The sequence below is a fragment of the Meriones unguiculatus genome, chromosome 8, assembly GCF_030254825.1.
Source record: "Meriones unguiculatus strain TT.TT164.6M chromosome 8, Bangor_MerUng_6.1, whole genome shotgun sequence".
NCBI lineage: Eukaryota > Metazoa > Chordata > Mammalia > Rodentia > Muridae > Meriones > Meriones unguiculatus.
The window spans coordinates 6,521,377-6,541,325 of NC_083356.1; the positions used below are offsets into that span (position 1 = coordinate 6,521,377).

General features: G+C 39.2%; 1 protein-coding gene across 3 annotated transcripts in view; it reads left to right on the forward strand.

The window, feature by feature from the left end:
• The window catches only part of Scaf11 (SR-related CTD associated factor 11), a 47,049-nt gene extending 30,264 nt beyond the window's left edge, over nt 1–16,785 (forward strand). For 2 of the 3 annotated variants that reach the window (XM_021632835.2, XM_060388746.1), the window contains 9 exons: nt 3,553–3,611; nt 3,731–3,837; nt 5,043–5,144; nt 6,778–6,884; nt 8,023–10,662; nt 11,560–11,900; nt 12,797–13,015; nt 13,356–13,475; nt 13,712–16,785. In XM_021632835.2, coding sequence (XP_021488510.1) covers nt 3,553–3,611; nt 3,731–3,837; nt 5,043–5,144; nt 6,778–6,884; nt 8,023–10,662; nt 11,560–11,900; nt 12,797–13,015; nt 13,356–13,475; nt 13,712–13,858 — 3,842 coding nt within the window. In that variant the 3' untranslated portion in view covers nt 13,859–16,785. The remainder of the gene's footprint in view (nt 1–3,552; nt 3,612–3,730; nt 3,838–5,042; nt 5,145–6,777; nt 6,885–8,022; nt 10,663–11,559; nt 11,901–12,796; nt 13,016–13,355; nt 13,476–13,711) is intronic. The other variant, XM_021632836.2, reaches the window with a different exon arrangement.
• The last annotated feature ends 3,164 nt before the right edge of the window (nt 16,786–19,949 follow it).

Here is a 19,949-nt window from a genome sequence, read left to right on the forward strand (position 1 = left end):
AGAACCTGGGTTCTACTTCCCGCACCCACATGGCGGCTCACAGCTGTCTGTGATACCGGTTCCAAAGAATCTTGACACCCTTCACATTAAGGCACATAAAATAAAACTAAATAAATTATTTTAAAAAAAGACAGATGAGCTGTAGTAACAAGAAACAGGTTTTAGTTTTTGTTTTTTGGGGGATGGGTTGTTTGTGGGGGTGTGGCTCTGGTTAGCCTCGAGCTCCCTCTGTAGAATCGACATGATGAATAGTACCTTTAAAAACTGTTAAACAGGCAAGGCATAGTTGCATACACCTGATGCCAACACTTGGGAAACAGTCAACTAGGTCTCTGAGTTCCAGACCAGAGAGCTCAGGACAGCTAGGACTGCCTAGTGAAACCGACTTAAAAACAACAAAAATCTTCTTTCCTTGGCCAGGCAGTAGTGGTGCATGTGTTTGATTCCCAGCACTTGGGAGGCTGGGACGGCAGATCTCTGAATTTGAGTTCAGCTTGCTCTGCAAAGTGAGTTCCAGGACAGCCAGGGCTACATTGGGAAACTCTGGCTCGGAAAAAAAAAAAAAAAAAAAAAAAACCAAACAAATAAATAAAATCACCAAAAAATTGAAAAGGTTAGGGGTGAGAGTGTCCGTAATAATGGAGTTATACCTTGGAAATTCTGAGAAAAATAATTAGTAATCTAGGAAATTTTGCTGTGATCTGTCAAGGATAGTAATAAAAATACATAGCAAATATGTTAGGTCTTCTACATTAATTTCTACACATCTACATTTTTTGGAGGATATGTGTACTTCATTAGGAGAAAGGAAAGTATCACATCCTAAGTCAGCTCCTGGTGTGCCTGTTAATTGTTTGGTTTGTCCTGCAGTGTCAAGTGTTGACATATCAGGTAGGGTAAAGCGAAGGTAACAAAGGGGATGGGTGGGGGGGCATGAGCAGTAAAGGTGTGCGTCTTACACGATTACAAAGGCACAAAGAAACCAAGACCCGGATGTTGTTTAGAAGTAGAAAGGTAAAGCTGAGGTGCTTCATAGCTATAATCCCAGGACTCGGAGACCAAAGCAGGAGAATTGCTATACATTCTACGCTCTCATGGGGTATATTTTATGTTCAGGGTCAGCTTGGGATACAGAGTTGATATTTTTTCTCAAAACAAGACAAAATAATGAAATAAACATTGCATAAGACATGATACAATTTGATAAATGTTTTTGATGAGCAGAAATTGAGTGGATATGTGAAAATATTTCTAGGAAATGACCATTTAGAAATTTTTTTAGATTTGTTTTTATTTTATGTGTATTTATGTTTTGTTTTGTTTTGAAGCTCAGCCTTGGTTCCCCTGGACCTGGAGTTTTGGTTGATTGTGAGTTGCCATGTGAGTGCTGAGAACCAAACCTGAGCCCTCTGCAAGAACAACTAGTGCCCTTAACCACTGAGCCCCCTCTCCAGCCCCAGTTCAGAGAGATTAACCAGCGTTGAGTCCAATGAGAGTGTCATTAGAAGTCTCAATACTTAGTGTTAGTAGAAAAGGAACAGTTTTTTTCCACAGAGCAGTTTGTCTGACAGCTTTCCAAGGGAGGCTTCCAAGAGAACAGCATTATATAAACTATACATATTCATTAAGTAGTGAATGCATCAAAACAAGTTAGCACCTTTACGGTTAGGGCATGAGTGTAACTACACTATAGCAATTCTATTATCTGGTTGAACAAACATGGTTATTTGCAAGCTGCAGCTGAATACCCAGTTAGCGTTTTTACTGTTAGCTTTTTAAAAAATATAAAAATCATTGTTTCAGCTGAATGGTGGTGGCGCACGCCTTTAATTGCAGCACTCTGAAGGCAGAGGCACACAGATTTCTAAGCTGGAGGCCAGTCTGGCCTATAGAGCGAGTTCCAGGACAGGATAGTCAGGGCTATGCAGAAATATCCTGTCTTGAAAAACTATATATCTATATCTATATCTATATATCTTTTATTTATATATATATATCTTTTATTTATACATCAAGTTGCATAATAGTAAGTTGATAAATCTTAGCCAGCTCCATTGACCCCTATATCCTTATTACATCTGTTATACCAGCAGTGTGTGTAGCATGTTGATGGTAATGGGAAAGGAAATGATTGTACTATTCAGTAGGAAATACGCTTTATCCAACAGTATTAACAGAAGAAAACTGAGGAATGGTCTTGAGCAGGAAAGAGGTCTCTTACTTTGTCTCTGTGCTTTTGTTTATGTTTGTTTTTTTGGTGATGGGATGATCATTAAACCTTTTGTGAAACAAGCAAACCTTAGATTACAGTTACAAAGTAGATATTTTAGAACATTTACCTCCACAGTTTATGATGAGCCATAAACACATTGATATGTCTCATGGCCTGGGGAGATACCTCAGTGGGTCAGAGTACTTGCTGTGCAAACATGAAAACCTGAGTTTATGTTCTAGCTGCCATGCAAGATCCTGGCAGTGTAGCTTGTATTCCTTGCTGTGTGGGGTGGAGATAGGCAGGTCCTGGGAAGTCAGTGGCCAAACAGCCTAGCTGAAATGGTGAACTTCAAATTGAGTGAGAGAGCATGATTCAAGGAGATAAGGCAGAAATAGAGGAAGAACCTGACATCCTCCAGAGTCTCTGTACACGTTCACACACAGGCACATGAGGCTTAAAGGTAAACAAAAACTAAGTACAATAAGCTATAAAAATGGTCATAGAATGTATCTTTTTAGGGGAATTTATCTTTTATAAAGGGCTGAAGAGGTGGTTTAGCAGTTAAGATTGTGTACTGTTCTTGCAGAGAACCCAGGTTTGGCTCCCACCATTCAGCTTCCATATGCCGTAACTCCAGCGTTGGGTACCAGCCCTCATGTGCACATACCCATTCACATAGACCCACTCATGTTCTTAAGTATTTTATGTGTTTAAAAATCATAAAATAAATCTTTAAATACAAGAAATAGATGCTTTACATTAAATTACACAGAAATAACTTCCATATGAGGCAAAAAAGAGAGAGAGCAGTAACAACATGGCAGTAGCATTGCTGCAGCAGAAGCAATACCAGTAGCACTAAGGTCTGAGGAAGAATGGGTACTTGGCTCTGAAAGGTTAGTGGCTGACCGTGACATGGCTATCCAGGCCAAAGACCCCACTTTCTCTTGGGCAGCTCCTAACTATCTTAAGTAATAGCTGTATAAAAAACCCTAAATATGTTAATTGCACTTTAAGCTTAATGGCTTATATGTAACATTTTTTACAAGTTAAACATTTAGTTAAGGTGATAGAAAGTGTTGACTGGAATTATACCCATAATGCTGTGAGCAGAACAGTTCTGTTTATTGTAACCTTATATGTTTGTTTTGCTTTCGCCTGTGGTCTAAAATGATACGCAATTAGCAATTTGGAAGTTTTTAATGCAAATATTATTAGAGAAGCAACACTCCTTGATACTTTGACATTCTTTATCAGTGTCAAAGGTGTACAGACTTCTGAAATAAAATTTGAGGCAAGTAACCAGGCTCTGTTTTGTTTGTTTGCTTGTTTTATAGGAAACTTTTCAAACAATAAAATGGGTGGAAAGAAAAATGCCACAGTAAAGACAAATAAGGTTTGTTAAAGTAAAGATATACATTTTTCTTAGATAATAACATTTATAGTTAGTGATTTGCTGCTTAAGGTGAATACAAATACTTTTCTGTTTTCATTAACAACTTTTCATATTTTTAGGTTCAAAGAACAAATCAGTGTACAGATCCTTGTATCAGAAACGACATGTCTGGTGTGTTTTCATGTGGCAGCAACAGTGGGGGACCTCAAACCTATAGAGCTTCCTGGTTAGTGCTTTCTGCCCTCAGCTGATGGTCTTCATATATCGTGTGTATATTTGTTGTTTTTTCCTGTTTCTTGAGAGAGGGTTTCTCTGTGTAGCCTTCCTGGACCTCACTCTATAGGCCAGGCTGGCCTCGAACTCATAGACATCCACCTGCCTCTCTCTCCTGAGTGCTGAAATTATAGGAGTGTACCACCATAGTCCAGCCTACACATCATGTTTTAATTGTTACTAACTTTTGGTAGAAACTTAAACTGGGCTCGATAAAAGTGATGGAACTCATTTTGTTATTCCTTTTGGAAAACAAAACAAAAAAACAAAAAACTAGTTCCAACAAAGAGAAAATTTGTTATTTTTTTGTGAGTTATTTTTTATTTTACAATGCTTGTTGTCTGTGCTAGTAGAAAATTGCTGAGTAAAATTTTGATTTTATTCAGGGGAAATAAGGTATACGTGAAATCATAAGAGTAGTACCTATTAAAGCAGACCTGTTTTAGAGCTAATTCTGTCATCTTTGAATACATAGTGATTGACAAGTAGTTGTTGGATATATATTTGTGTGATTTAAATATTGAGGTTTTAAAGTCATACAGACTTAATTGAACCAACAAAGTAGAACAGAATTGTGATATTTTAGGGCTTGGCAGAGTACTCAAGAAACAAATTATATCTGAATACTTTTTTGAAAAGCTGAGCTAAATCTATTTTTGTTAAGATAAGCAAACCCATTCCTATTGTCTTCTTTTGTGCTAATGCAGAACATGATTGACCCAAGTAAGAATTTCTCTCAGCAGTAGGAGTTAATGTGTGAATAGAAAGTTGTCTCAGTAAGTCTTCAGTCAAGTGCCCACTCTGCCCTGGCATCCATGTCTCTTTGTCAGCCCTAGTCAGAATTAGCACATAATGGAGCATGTCTGTAATTTAGCAGTTCAGCAGGTCAGTTTGAGCTATATGGTTAGTGTGACTCTCACAAGGGCAACAACATCCTGCCAGTTAATACAGAATTCCAAGCATTCTTTGTAGTATGTATTTAAATACAGTTTTGTTGTGTAAAAAAAGAATTCTACTTATTGTAGGAATAAGATTATTTTGAAAGTGTTGTCTATGATCCTGGATGTGGAAACTATTGCCATTCTTGTCATAATTCAGTTCTTACTCTACACTTGCTATTTCTGGAAATCTAATGAAAGTTTACATTTATTTTTTTAGTACAGAATCTATAGAAGTCAGTGAAATCAGTGCATTGATTAGGCAGAAACGACAGGAACTGGAGTTGTCCTGGTTTCCTAATACATTACCTGGAATTGGAAGGTAAAAAAATTGTTCACTAAAATTTATATGCTAATACAAACACAAAATATCATCAAATTCTTAAGTATAGGTTCTTCTATACTTCCTAAAGAGACAATGTATAAATTAAACTGTGGTGTTGCAGATGCCTAATGAAGATTAACTATGAGCTATATGCTAAAGCATTATTTCTGTATTTTTGTTTTCAAACATATTCTTCTAGGTAAAGATTTGGTCAAATGCTTGCTCTGCCATGGACTTCAGGACTTCTATAATCTGGTCCTTCTTTAGTAGTCCCAAAGCTGGTGCAGTGCCAAGTACAGATGGCTGCCCTAAGCCCTGCCTATACTGAGCAGGGGTCCCTGGAGCGCTGTGTCCATTCTCTACAGTGTAGGCTTCATTTGTCAGCGTGACGGGTGTGTGCAGCACCTTCATGCAGATGACAGGATATGGACTAAAGTAAAATTCTGACATCCACATACTGCTAGCTCAGACCAGTTTTCCCTCAAGTGTTTTCCTGTAGAATCTAGCCTGATACTGATTAAAACTGTCTTGTGTTAGGAGACTTAAATTTATTTAGAAAATGCCTGAGAAGTGGATTGGGCTTGAATGAAGAAAATCTGGAGACTTTACTTGGTCCACACCATTACTGAGAACTGAAAAGTTTAAGGACTTTAAAGTGTAAATGTAGTATAAAGATTCCTTCGGTAGTTAACCTGAGGGAGGGGAGAAGGGTTCAGAAGGGTGAGAGGAAGCTCACTGAGAAGATGAGAATATTCTGTCTGTCTCCTTCTTCCTTCCCTCCTTTCGTTCCCTCCCTTCCTCTACACACACACACATTTTCCCACATATACACATATTGGTCAAAAGTTATCACATTGTATATTTAATGTATACTCAAAAGGAACTTATATTTTACATCAGCTTTACCTTAGAGTTGTTAATTTTTAATAGTAGTAGAAAAAAAAGTTTCAATTTTTTTTTTTTGTTTTTTGCTTTTTGAGACAGGGTCTCTCTGTATATCCCTGGCTGTCCTTAAACTTGCCTGCTTCCCAAGTGCTGGGATTAAAGGTGTGTGCCACCACTACCTGGCCAAAATCTTTTTTTTTTAAGACTAAATTATTTTGTCTTTTGAAGATGTATTATTATGTCTAAGTGTGTATGTCCATGTGTGAGTATGTACTCATCTGTGTGGGTGCATTTGGAGGCTCGAGGAGGGCATCTCTCTCCTGGAGCTGGAGTTAGAGGTAGTTGTGTGCCACAAGCATGAATTCTGGGAACTGAGCTAGAGTCCTGAAAGAGCAGCAAGTGCTCTTAACCATTAAGCCATCACTGTGCTCACTCCCAACAATCTGTATACAATATTCCATTATTGAAAAGAGAGATGCCTGTGTTCTAGATTACTCATCTTGTTTGCTGTTATAGTAACATAAAATATGCCTTTTAAAGAATTTTTTGTTTTGTTTGCAAACAATTTCTAGCTGTATTTGGGTCATGAATAACCTTGAGCATATATGTTTAGTTACTGAGCCAAAAAAGCATAAGAACTATATGTTAATATTGCTAATCTAATTTGGAGACTATAGTACCTTTTAATTCCTAGCTCAATTGATTTAGACCACATAACTGAAGAAGTCTTTGTTTAAACTTTCAGAGTTGGTTTTGTACCCTGGAGTGTTGAAACAACAGTCCTTCCTCTGATCTCCTCTGTGTTGCCAACGACTATTTTTCCAGCAAGTACTATGTCATTAGAAAATTTTGGTAAAGTTTGTGGATTTATTTTTTGTTATAAAAATAATTATTAGCTCCATTTTTACCTACATAAACATGTGAGTGTTTATTTAGAATAGCTGTAAGTTAGAGGGATTCTTGGATATTTCTGTAAATGTGTGTCTGACTTTAAAATTATTACAACTATAGTTTATGTGCACCATGGATTATCATGCAGTCATGATAAGGAGGGATCCCATCTGTTGTAATGGATGAATCTGGAGGGCATTATGCTGAGTGACATAATCCTGGCATAGAATGACAGCAAACATAATTATACGCTTATGAAATTGAGGGTACCGTGTAGTTATCTTGAAGTGGAGTGAGCTGGTGTTTAAACGGTTGAGGAAGAAATAAGGGCAAAGGATCTAGTGTGTAAATGGTGATTCTAGTGATTTAATAGTATCATCTTGGAAAATGCTATTGTGTGAAATGTCCACACTATACACACAACGATAACTGTGGATAATGGTGTGTAGTTAATTAGATAAATTTTATCATTTCATATATGTTCTTTAAAATATCATGTTGTACATGGAAAATATATATAGCTTCACAAAGGTTTTTAATTTTCTAACTAGAAAATCTGTTCTACATTTGTAAGACTTAGAGAAACTGATTAGAAGTTTTTTGTTAGGGCTCATCGTTCTTTAGAAATAACATCTGTGAGTTCATTATGACAGGTGGTCTGCGCGCACTCATGGGGAACATTTTGTGTTCCCTTCGCCTAGAGAGTAAGAGTCCGTAAAGAGTTTGTACCTAAGGCAACACCTCTGGCTGTACTTTATTTTAGCAGCGTTAAAATGCTGATGACCAGCTGGGCGTCATGTGCCATGTGCCTGGAATCCTAGTACTTGGGAGGTTGGAGGTTGGGCCAATGGTTCAAGGCCATCCTTGATCATATAAGAGTTTGAAGACTAACCTGGCATACAAAATATTATCTCAATCTCTTGTCCCCCAAATAATGATGAAACCACCTATTGTTCATTTATTAGAGATACACTTAATAATGTAATTCACAATATATTGTTTTATTATTTTTCATACACTTAACTATTCTGAAACTAGCTATAATCAAATTATATTTTGAAATACATTTTTTAAAAAACTTATTTTTCAACATTGTCAGGTCCTTCTCATAAGGGATGTGCATTAGCACATACCCAAGGAGGAGGAGAAAAAAAGCAGACTTCTGGCACATCAAATACCAGAGGATCAAGACGAAAACCTACAACAACTGCTCCTACAAGGAGGTCCACACGAAACACAAAAGCTGAGACAGTCAGCCAGCCCCCGAAGTCCCCAGTGTCAAATAATTCTGAGTGTGATGCCCCAGGGAATAGTAATTCCTCTGTCAGTATTTCCCCTCCAGCTGAATCAGAAAAGCAAACAAGGCAGGCTCCAAAAAGGAAGTCTGTAAGGAGAGGAAGAAAACTGCCTTTATTGAAGAAGAAAGTTCGGAAATGTGTGCCTGCTGAGAAAACAACATCAAGTGACTCTGTAGAGGAAGAAATGGCAGACTGCGACCCACCCACGTTGGAGAAAGAACAACAACAGCCCGGTGCAGCTTGTTCTGTTCAAACACACGGAGAAAAGCATTTGGCTAATTGCTTGGAAAGTTGCAGTGAGCAAACAGAAGAAAGTGAACAAACGAAGAATCATGACGTAGAGGAACAAGTAGAATTTTTAAATTTTGAATCTTGCACTCAGGAGCCTCCTGTACTTGTTGGAGAGGATACAGGGATAGAGGCTGAGGAGTCATGTGCAGCCCATGATAGTCCTACAGATACTGCTGTAAATGTAAGTAATTCATTAGAAAATGAAGAGCAGGTGCCTGGAAGTTCAGAGCCAGTGGAACAGGCACTTGTGTGTACAGACAGCCCTCCTGATGACTTTCTCTCCTGTTCACATTCTGACATTGATGGGCACCAGCCAGTGTCCAGTCCCTTGGGTGAAACACCTGAAAATACAGAGTCAGTGGTTAATGATGAGAAAATAGAGGAGAGTCTCACAGTAGAAAGTACTGACTTGAAAGAGTCTGCAGTAAACATAGAAGCATTTGTAGAGAGCCCCAAAGTGGAATCTTCTGAGGGTGAACTTACACACACACTGGACGGACACTGTGTTGCCAGCTCAGACACTGAGTTGCCTGAGCATGTTCAAACCGAAAATACAGGAATAATTCCAACATGTGACACTTCAGAAAATGAAAGTTCTGGTGCTATTCAAGATTGTGAAGACAATTTATTAAAACATAATCTTGACAACACCCAATTGGACAAAGCCTCAGAAGAAATGACAGGACCTCTACTTGAACATCCCAAACCTGTAGAGTTAGCAAACACACAGACTGAACAGAGTGAGAAACATTTTAGTGAAGATAATAATGAAACAATACCCATGGAGTGTGATTCCTTTTGCAGTGACCAGAATGAGTCTGAAATGGAATCATCTGCAAATACTGACTCTAAACAACTAAGTGAAAATTCTGTGACTCAGAGTTCTGACAACAAGCCATCTTCTGATCCTGCATTTGCAAAGGTTGAAACTGTAGCTCAACCAGCTGAAAGCCTGGTAGATAAAGCCACAAAGCCCCGTACTCGAAGATCTAGATTCCATTCTCCATCTACAACTTGGTCTCCCAACAAAGACGCTGCACAAGAAAAGAGGCGGGCTCAATCTCCTTCGCCAAAAAGAGAGACTGTATTAGAAAGCAAGAATTCTCACTCACCATCACCCAAGAGAGAGTCTGTCAGAGGACGGAGAAAATCTCGTTCTCTCTCACCAAAAAAAGATGTGGCAAGAGAAAGGAGGCAGTCTCGGTCTCCAAAGAGAGAGAATGCTAGGGAAGCCAAAAGGTCTGAGTCACGATCCCCAAGAAGAGACACTTCTAGAGAGAACCAGAGATCTCAGTCCAGAGTGAAAGATTCTTCCTCAAGAGAAAAATCTAGGTCCCGCAGCCGAGAAAGAGAAGGCGATAGAGATGGGCAGAGGAGAGATCGAGATCGAGAGAGGAGAGCCAGAAGATGGTCCCGGTCCAGATCTCGCTCCCGATCCCCATCAAGATTGAGAACCAAAAGTAAGAGTTCGTCGTTTGGTAGAAATGAAAGAGATAATTACCCTCCTCGGTGGAAGGAAAGATGGACAAATGATGGTTGGAGATGTCCGCGAGGAAATGACCGGTACCGAAGGAATGACTCAGAGAAACAGAACGAAAATACAAGAAAAGAAAAAAATGACATCTCTGCAGATACTAATGATCCAAATTCTACAGATAAGCATAGAAATGACTGTCCTACTTGGGTAACAGAAAAAATAAACTCTGGGCCAGATCCAAGGACCAGAAATCCAGAAAAATTAAAAGATTCTCATTGGGAAGAAACTAGAAATGAAAATTCAGGGAATTCTTGGACTAAAAACTTTGGCCCAGGCTGGATGTCCAGCCGTGGTCGAGGAAGCCGTGGGAAAGGTGCTTACAGAGGTAACTTTGCCTACGGTGACCAGAGTGAGAACAGGTGGCAAAGCCGCACACCACTCTCAGGAAGTGACTCCTTCAAGTCTGTGGAGCAACAGCCCTCTAAGCGGAAAAGTGAGCAAGAGCCGTCATTTGGCACGGCTGCAGACAGGTCAGGGTGGACATCTGCATCCAGTTGGGCTGTAAGAAAGACTCTGCCAGCAGATGTGCAAAACTATTATTCTCGGCGCGGGCGGAATTCTTCAGGTCCACAGTCTGGGTGGATGAGACAAGAGGAGGAAACACCTGAACAGGGTAACAGTTTTTGCTTGTTCTTAATATTTCACTTGAAGGAAAAGGCTGTGAGTGTAACAGCTTGAATTGAAATGATCTTTAACTCAATAGTTATGTCACTTTTAATTAAAGACAGGCTTTCGCTGTGTAACATTGGCTGACCTAAAAGTGACTCTCAGAGACTAGGCTGGTCTTAACAGAGATCCACTCACCTCTGCTTCCTGAGTTCTGGAATAAAGCCATGCACCATTATACTTGGCTATATCAGTATTTCTTTAGCACCAATTTTACCAAAGGCTTAAATATGCTATGTGGCGTTTGCTGCACTTGAGTTTGGAATGTTACACATAATTTAACTTGTATTTCATTTTTTTCCAAAAAATAAAAAGCTGTTAAATACTCAGTTGGAATAACTTCTGTAACTTATGTGATCTTTTTAAACTAATTGTTTGAATTAGTATTCTTAATTTTCTTTTTTTATTTATTTTAAAGACAGCATCTCTCGATGTAGCCCTGCCTGGAATTTGCTAAGTAGAAAAGAATGCCCTCAAAACTCAGAGAGAGTCCACTTGAGTGCTGGGACTAAAAACTGTAGTGAGCCAGGCATGGTGATGCCTTTGCTGGGAGGCAGAGGCCAGACAAAGCGAGTCCAGGACAGCCAAGGTTACACTGTCTTAAAAAAACAAAAACTGTGAGCTACTCCTAGCTTTCTTTGCTAATTTTGATGTATGTTATGTGACCTTACGTTAGGAAATTTGAGCATTTTCTTTTGTTAGAAAACGATTGCATATTATTTAGAAATGACAACATTAAGTAGCTTTTGGCTTTGTTGTTCTGAGCCTATTGCTGTTTGCTTCTGTGTTTATAGTAAGTGTAACTTTTTTTTTTTTTTTAACAAAGCCTTTTTTCTTTTGACAGACTCTAACTTAAAGGACCAAGCAAACCAAGTAGATGGTTCTCAGCTACCTGTAAATATGATGCAGCCACACATGGGTGTAATTCAGCCACCAGTGAATGCCCAGCATCAGCCTATGGGGATGTTCCCTTACCCAGTGGGCGTTCACGCCCCCTTGATGAATATGCAGCGGAACCCATTCACCATGCACCCTCCACTGCCCCTGCATCTCCACACAGGAGTGCCTCTCATGCAGGTAGCTGCCCCTGCCAGTATACCTCAGGGACCGCCACCACCACCCCCACCCCCGCCATCCCAGCAGGTCAGCTACGTCGCCTCACAACCAGATGGCAAACAAGTGCAGGTATGTTCTTAGCTTGAGTTCAACAGTCTTTATAAACATTCAGCAAAGCAGGGGCAGATGTTTAAGAAAGGGCTTTCTGGTGCTTAGAAACAGTGATGTTTGGTTAATTATTCATCATAATCCCTTTTCATTATTCTCTGCTAATCTATCCCATTCCCATCCCCAGAGAAGAAAATACATTATAAAGTGCAAGCTACATGCTCGCCATTATTTATATCTTAACGCATTTCTTCTTAATGTTGTTTGGCTTGGTCACATTAGTGAATTCAAGTCAGAATCGAGTTTGAGTTTGCTTTTAAGTAATTCCCTAAAATTTTAAAGGCTTTTGGGAGCAAGGTGGTTGGGAACTAGTAAATACTTGTGCCAACGCTTACTGTCTTGCTTGGGTAAACCTTGGATGAAGATGTTATCCATTACCATCTGCTTTATTTTCATTTTGAGTTTACTGCAGTAAGAAGAGATGAATCCCTGTGGGAGACAAAAAATGCTTTGCAAATGCTGTGGTGCTTATAGCTTTGCCTAGATTGTCTTTCTGTTGTTATGTGTTTGTGTGTGGAGACACGGTGCAGACCCATGTGGGCATGTGGATGTCGAGGATAACTTTAGGAGCTGAGTCTCCTGTCATGTGGGTTTCAGTGATTCAACTTAGGTTCTCAGGCGTGTGCAACAAGCACTTTTACTCACTGGGTCATCTTGCCGTCTCCACTTATATAATTTAAAGCCTGTGTTTAAGAATGTACTCACTTTCCTTCAACTGGATCTTTAGGTATACATTTCCTAAAAAAGCACTTCTCCAAAGAATAAGGTAGAATGAATCACTGTGTGTTTTAATGTCATGCCTGATACATGACGTAAATACTTCTTCTTAACTGACAAATGTTAACTCTTTAAAACAGGGCCTTCCCAGTGCTTCTCATGTAAGTAATAACATGACTGCACAAGTCTTGCCTGCTCCATCAGCAGCCCCAGGAAACCCGGGATCAGTTCAGGGACCAAGTTCTGGTAATGCCTCGTCATCCAGTCACGCCCAAGCCTCTAATGCTGCTGTCAGATTGGCAGAAAGCAAAGTAAGTGTCACAGTGGAAGCCAGCGCAGATAGCTCGAAGACAGACAAGGCAAGTTCAAGGTTGAGAGCAACCTACATAGTTCTGTGTGTAATAAAGATGAACAAATAACAGCTTTGCTTTTATGAGAGATGGAGGGCATTTACTATTGTGAGTTTGAAGTTCAAATGTTATCTGAAGGAATTTGTCTAGATGGTGTTGTTTCTTGGTGAGTTGCTGCTAATATTGCATGATCATTTTTAGAAGTGTTTGTGTTATTAAATGTAATTTTTGTTTATGCATTTGAAAAGTTCTTTATAGTGTCAAAGCACACTGTTCAGCTTCATAATTCTAGAAAGTTTTTGAGGATATAAGACTGGCAGATAATAACCACACATTTTCCTCTCGTCAGAAATTGCAAATTCAGGAGAAAGCTGCACAGGAGGTGAAACTGGCTATTAAGCCATTTTACCAAAATAAAGACATCACCAAGGAAGAATACAAAGAGATTGTGCGGAAGGCTGTGGACAAAGTAAGTGTCGCTCCAGCATGGAGTGTTTAACCACTGCTGCTGTAACAAAGAACACCTGTTAGTCTGCTCCTCTACCCCTGAGGGGGTCATACGAGATGTGCACATGAGAACAGGCTGCTCTTTCGGGTTTTCATTTGGCATTCATTCATTCATCGGGCTATCATTTGGCATTCATTCATTCATCGGGCTATCATTTGGCATTGAGCATGAAAAACATTTCCCCCTCTTTCTTTTAGGTTTGTCATAGTAAGAGTGGAGAAGTAAATTCTACTAAAGTGGCAAATCTGGTTAAAGCCTATGTAGACAAGTACAAGTATTCACGGAAGGGGAGCCAGAAGAAAGCCCCGGAAGAACCTGTGTCTACCGAAAAAAACGTAGGCTGACTCAGGAGCGCTGTAAAAGACACTGTCAAGAAATCTGCAAAGTGCAATTCAACGTGTACCCTTACTGAAAAATACACAACTGTGATTGAAGTCTGGTTTTGATAAAATTATTTTTTTTATTGTAGGATATAATGTTTTGTTCTAAATATAGCTGTGCACTGCAACTTCTATATCTAACCCCCACTCCCAATAAAACAAATTCAAGGGAAATCAAGGGTGGAATGGAATGTGCATTTTTATCAGAAATGTGCTCTGATGTGGATACTGAAAGAGGTATAGCTTTGTAAGAGAACAGGAGTGCATAAATCAAACTTCTTATAAGTGCTGGTTTTGGAAGACATATCTATATCTATGTATAATACATTTGCTCTGTCTGTCTGTCTGACAAAGTATCTTTATGACCTTCCCCCTTTTGACTGTAGAAGTTTAAGCAATGTATTGCCATTAAATATTTCTGATATTAATAGAACATGGCAAGTGCAGGTCCCTAATGTATATTTTTGAAGCACATTGCTTAGATAGAAAGCAAGTTGTCATGAGTAAGAATTAGCTTCAAACCTGCAGGTGCTCCTCACCTGTTGTATCACAGAAAAAGGTCACACTGTGTGTGTTGCTCTTGTGCTCTTCTCTCTCAATCTAGGAAAAAAAAAAATAGTAGTTTGATTTGCTACATCACAACTTTGCCAGTTCAAAGCTTTGTTGAATTTAGAAGACCAATTTCGGAAAAGGCTAGCTTTTCAAAAACTATATTCTTTCATTAGACTGTCTATTTGTCCATGAAGGTAAATTATTTGTGCCAATTGGAGATTTGCTAGTAAGTGGTGACCTACCTTTTTTGGAGACTAAGATTCAATACAAGACCTAATTTCCCGGCTTCAGGTTGTTACTCATCTGTGGTAGTATCATAGTGAAATTCTCGCACTTCAGAAGTTGCCTAATGGTTTACAGTAAAGAAAGTTTTAATTTGGTGATTGGTAGCCAAGCTGCAGAATCTAGGTATTATAATGTGTCTGACAGAAGCAGAGAAAAACTAAGTAATGATATTTTTGCTTAGGTTATCAGGGACTAGAGGGTTATTTTGTTTTGTTTTGTTTTGTTTTTGTTTTTGTTTTTTAGCACTGAGATACATAAATGTTTATGAAAGGTAAATTCAGAGTGCTTATGGCACTTATATTCTTTGGCATCTAGAAAGGAAACTTCTTTAGGATAAGCTGATTCCAGTTACAATTTTCAGTACCCATGAAATAGCTGAAAAGGCGATTCAATAAAATTGCAATGGGTTAGGATGTACACACGCTCAGTGAGGCCGACCCATTCACTAACTTAGCAAGAGCAGAGCTCTGTGGGAGCTAGTGTTTCTAGATACAGGCAGCCTGCTTCTCAGTTCTCAGTTCTGCATCTAGCTTTGACAGATAGAGTAATTTTGAGATTTTTTTTAACCTCATAGTGATTGCACTACATAGGTAATCAGCTTTGTTAGGTTATGATTACAGTCCTAAAATATTTTCAAACAGTTTTTATTTTCATTTCTACATTTCTGGGCATTTATGATGCAGTGTCTTACAGAAATTTTTAGTTAAAGTGTGTTTGGGTTAATCATGTCAGAAGTTTGGAAGAGAATTTCAAATACCAGTGGCACACCTTGTTCCTTTCAGTACAGGATCCCATGAACAGTGGTCTAAACTTGTGGTCCTGCTTTTAGCTTGTATGGCAGAGATACTTCTGTGCTCATCAGTAATGCAGCGTGTGCTGTCCTGGCATTGTTTCCGCTGACTCCTGGGGAGTAGAGGACATTTTAAAATTTGTTGTATACCATTTGTCTCTTTCAAAACAAGTTTAAAAGAAAAAGGTGATGAGTGAGGTGTTAAGGTCTCATGTCTTTGGATGAACTGCACTATTCTTGAAAGTAAACGTGTGTGCTCCGTATCTGGTAGGGTACTGGTTAGAGCGCGTCAGAATAGTTAATGAACATTAACTATTCTCATATATTCTAGTATTAGGATATATTCTAACTGGATTAGAATATACACTTTTAAAGAATGAGTTAGAAAATGCATGCTTTGTGTTAAGAAATAGCATTGCTTTTACATTCTTGCTTTTTCTTTTTATCAAAAGTTCACATAAGTTGCATGTGTAAGTTTATGGAGTTGTAGGTTCCTCTTGCTCGGGACTTGGTATTGATTCGACCTTTGGAACCGTGGGCCCTTTACCCTGCTAGTCACGTTGATTGGTATTCCAGGCTGTAGAAATGCCCAGTAGTAGTTACTCATTATTTTAACATTCCAGAGGTTTTGTAGTTGTTTGTTGCTGGTAGCAACCACCACATCTTCTCCATTACCTGCCTTTAAGTGCCATGCTGTGTCCTGCCGACCGTTCCACCCAAAGACATGTGGCCTCAGAAGCATAGTGGCTACCTTGAGTTTGAGACGTTGAAGTATGAGTTGCAGTGCTGTCTGCTGAAACAACACTCTGAAAGAATCAGATTGTGGTCTGTAATATATCCTAATAAATTTTTTTGCTAAACAAATTAGTGTCTTTAAATTTTTATTAAGTTTTTTGGGAAATGATGTCTTTTATATCATTTAAACCATTTCCAAATGTGTTGAATTATTTCTTGGATTTTTACCAAAGTAATGAGCATCATGATTACATTAATATCCAGGCAATAAGACAAGGTCAGAGTTAGCTATACGCATATATTTTAATAGTAGTTTTCATAATTATGTAATCACTGTAGGAAATTTAAAACATTTAATAATTACTAAAGATGGAAGAGACTGGGAAGCAAAGGAAAAAAAATCACTTGTAATTTTACCAAAGTTAACTTTTAAGGCTGGCTACAATGCACATTGCTATGTTATAACCTATTCTTTACAATTAATGTACTGAGAAATTCCATTTTAATAAAAATTAATTTCACAGCATGACTTTTGGTGACTGCATAGTATTCTGTTGCATAGATGTACTTTGAAAACAGTCCCTTATTGTTGGATTTGTGTGTGTGTGTGTTGTTTGCTGGTTTGTTTGAGACAAGGTCTTGATATGTAGCCCTGGCTACCCTAACCCTGCTTACGTAGCTCAGGCTGGCGCAAACTCACGAGACCCTGCCTTGCCTCTAGAGTTCTGAGAGTAAAGGTGTGCACAACCATCCAAGGTGGTTTGGACATCAAGAGAAAGTAAACTGGCGCAGTGCAGAGTTTAACTAACTTAAAGATGCTTATGCCCAGGGATAGGGCATGAAGCTTTGATCCCAGAATTTGGGAGGCAGAGGGAGGATGGTAAGGAATTCATGATCATCAGCAGAGTTTGAGGTCAGCCTGGGTTACAAGATACTCTCAAGAACAAGCAAAACAAAAAACAACTCGAAGCTGTTTGTAGGAAAACGTTTCTGTGGAGAAGTCTTTTAAACCTACTTTACATTGTTATTTATGAATAATTTCCTGAAGAATTGGCTATTGATTTATTAAAGATTAAAAAATCTTTTTAAAGATTAAAAAAGTGTAAGTTTGTATATTTTCAGCTATTACTAGTGTATAAGTCTTGTTCACTTAAAGCAATGTTTCTGTTTATAGAGAGCTACCAGAAAAGTGTTTCTTTCCATTGTTAAATTAGTTTTGTAAGGCCGTGGCAAAGTAGGTTTCATGTCCCTCCCCTGGTGTGTACACTGCTTTGAATTGCTAAGTGCCTGCCTCCTCATAGGACAAAGGTGCATCCTGGAGCCAGTTTGTGTGTATGCTGTATTCTCTGTTAAAGCAGCATTACGTCATGTACAGTTGGTTTCTAACAGTTTTAGGGAACACCTTTTTTGTCCACTGTACCTTCTATTTTTATGTACTGGGTGCGTTCATATTGTAAGTCTGGGTTAACTTCTCTGAATCTCCTCTGTGTTTGTGTCTGTAGTCTTTATGCACCATATGCATGTCTGTTGTTCAGGGAGACCAGAAGGAGGACATCACACTCCCGGAACTGGAGTTAAGAGTTGGTAATGAACTATCTATGGGTGCTAGGACTCCAAACCCAGTCCTGAAAGCATTTTCTGTGCCATCTCTCTCTCCTGACCCTAAATCTATTGGTACTGAATACAATTAAGTCTTCATAAGAGTCTTATGAATATTTGGTCATTCATCATCACATACATATCTCTTGTGTGTCAGTATTTCCTTGATTGTTCACAGGTTGTTAAATTTGATCTTGGCACAGTGTACTAACAGGTATTTATTGCCTTTTACTTGTGTTAGCCTGCAGCATTCATATAATTTATAATTTGTAGTTAATTTATAAAGCCAATTGTATTTTTATGAAAATTGAACTATAAAAATGAACCGTTTTCTAATTTCATGGTTACCTAGTGATGGAGGCAAGATTCAGATTTGTAGACATTGAAGTGTATGCTTGACTGCTATGTAATGCCAAGATAGGAAGACCAGCTGCAACAAGTGAATGAGGTAGAAGAGGATGCAGTTCGATTCGCACAGGTGAGTGAGGAAGGCACCCTGCTATGTGGGCTGTCTTCTAATACTCTAGGAAGTCTGTTACTGACCAGATAGCATCTACATTTTATGAAAGGAAAAGAGAAACACAGGAATAACTACTCAAACTTCTTTGTGGCTGAAGAGTCTTTTGTAACCTTTCTCCAGATTCTAAAAGCCACCTTTCCCCTACCTTTGGCCCCCTGCAAGATAATTCTTTTCATCTGCTTAGCCATAGCTGCTGTTGAAAACCCTCTATGTTAAGGACCAGTTTCTTGGTCACAGTACAGGCCCCTTGGTTTAGGTGTTTGAAACTGGTTTCAGTTCTCTCAAAATAGCTGTCTCCATCTGTCTAGATTTTGCAGTAATCCAGCTCCTCTAATTTCCAAAATTGTGACGTGATTCTGTCTTCCACGTGCTGTCTTTTGATAGTGCAGTTCATCTTAGGCAGTGGAATAGTAACTTAGTACTATACAGTTCTTTAATAAGCAGTGGAGGTGACTGAGCAAGAAGCTAGATGGTGTGTTGGAAGGGAACTAGTACCTAGCTTGTGTGATGGTGTGTTGGAAGGGAACTAGTACCTAGCTTGTGTGTGTGTTGTGTCTGAGGTGGTGTGGTCTCTCAATGTACCTGGTGGGTTAATTAGAACCAAAGGGGGGCAAGACAGGGCAAGTCCCTACTAAAGTGCCAGAAGACAGCAAGGCAGTGACAATGAGTTGGAGTGGCATAGAATTTCCGGCCAAATATATCAAATAATCCCAAGCCTAAAGTGGCTGCAATGAAGATCTGTAAGAAGTGGCTCTAAGTTGGAGTTCCCCTTTGAGGTAGCAAACGAACGAGCATGCTGGAGTTTGAGCTCAGTGGTAGGCTGGCCTAGCAGCCATGAAGTCATCTGGGGTTTGAATTGCAACACTGAGGGTCGGGGTGAAACCACCGTGGATAATCATCCCTGAGTACTCAATAGAAGTGGGTTAGTCAAATTGCTCAACTTTACATGTCCTTTTTACATGTGAAAAGGAACATTTATTCACCTGTTTTAAGTTTTCTGGGAGGCTTACTGCCTCTGTCTGCTAACCTAGGCCTAGTCCTGGAAGCTTCTCGCCTCTGTACAATCTAATTTAGGCTTAGAATGTTTTCAGCCTCTGAGACTTGAGCTCACCTTGTTCTTACTCAACTCTGGGCTGGCTGGTTCAACACAACTGTTTGGCTCAACCTCCTCTCCCAGCTTGCTTATTCAATCTGGCTTCTTGGCCTCAAACTAACACTAGCAATCTTTTCTGATCTTCTGGCTCATTCTCTGGCGCACTTGGTCTTCACCTGTGCCTAGCATGTTCTCTCATTCAACCTCTCTCGGTAAAACTGCCTCTCTCATTTTCTGTTTTGCTCCCTTAAGTAGCTTCCCTTTCTACTCTGTGTTTGTAAGAGTTGGGCACATCCTGTTCTGCCAAATCTCTGATTTGTCACTTTCTTTGCCACTCAATTAGACATCACTTTCAAACATAGGTGTTTCCTTCTACAAACTAACTGTACCTTCATTGTTTGGGATTAAAGGCATGTACCATCACACCTTGACAGGAGCTTTTCTTGACACTTGCTCTGGATCAGGCTGCCCTTGAACTGAG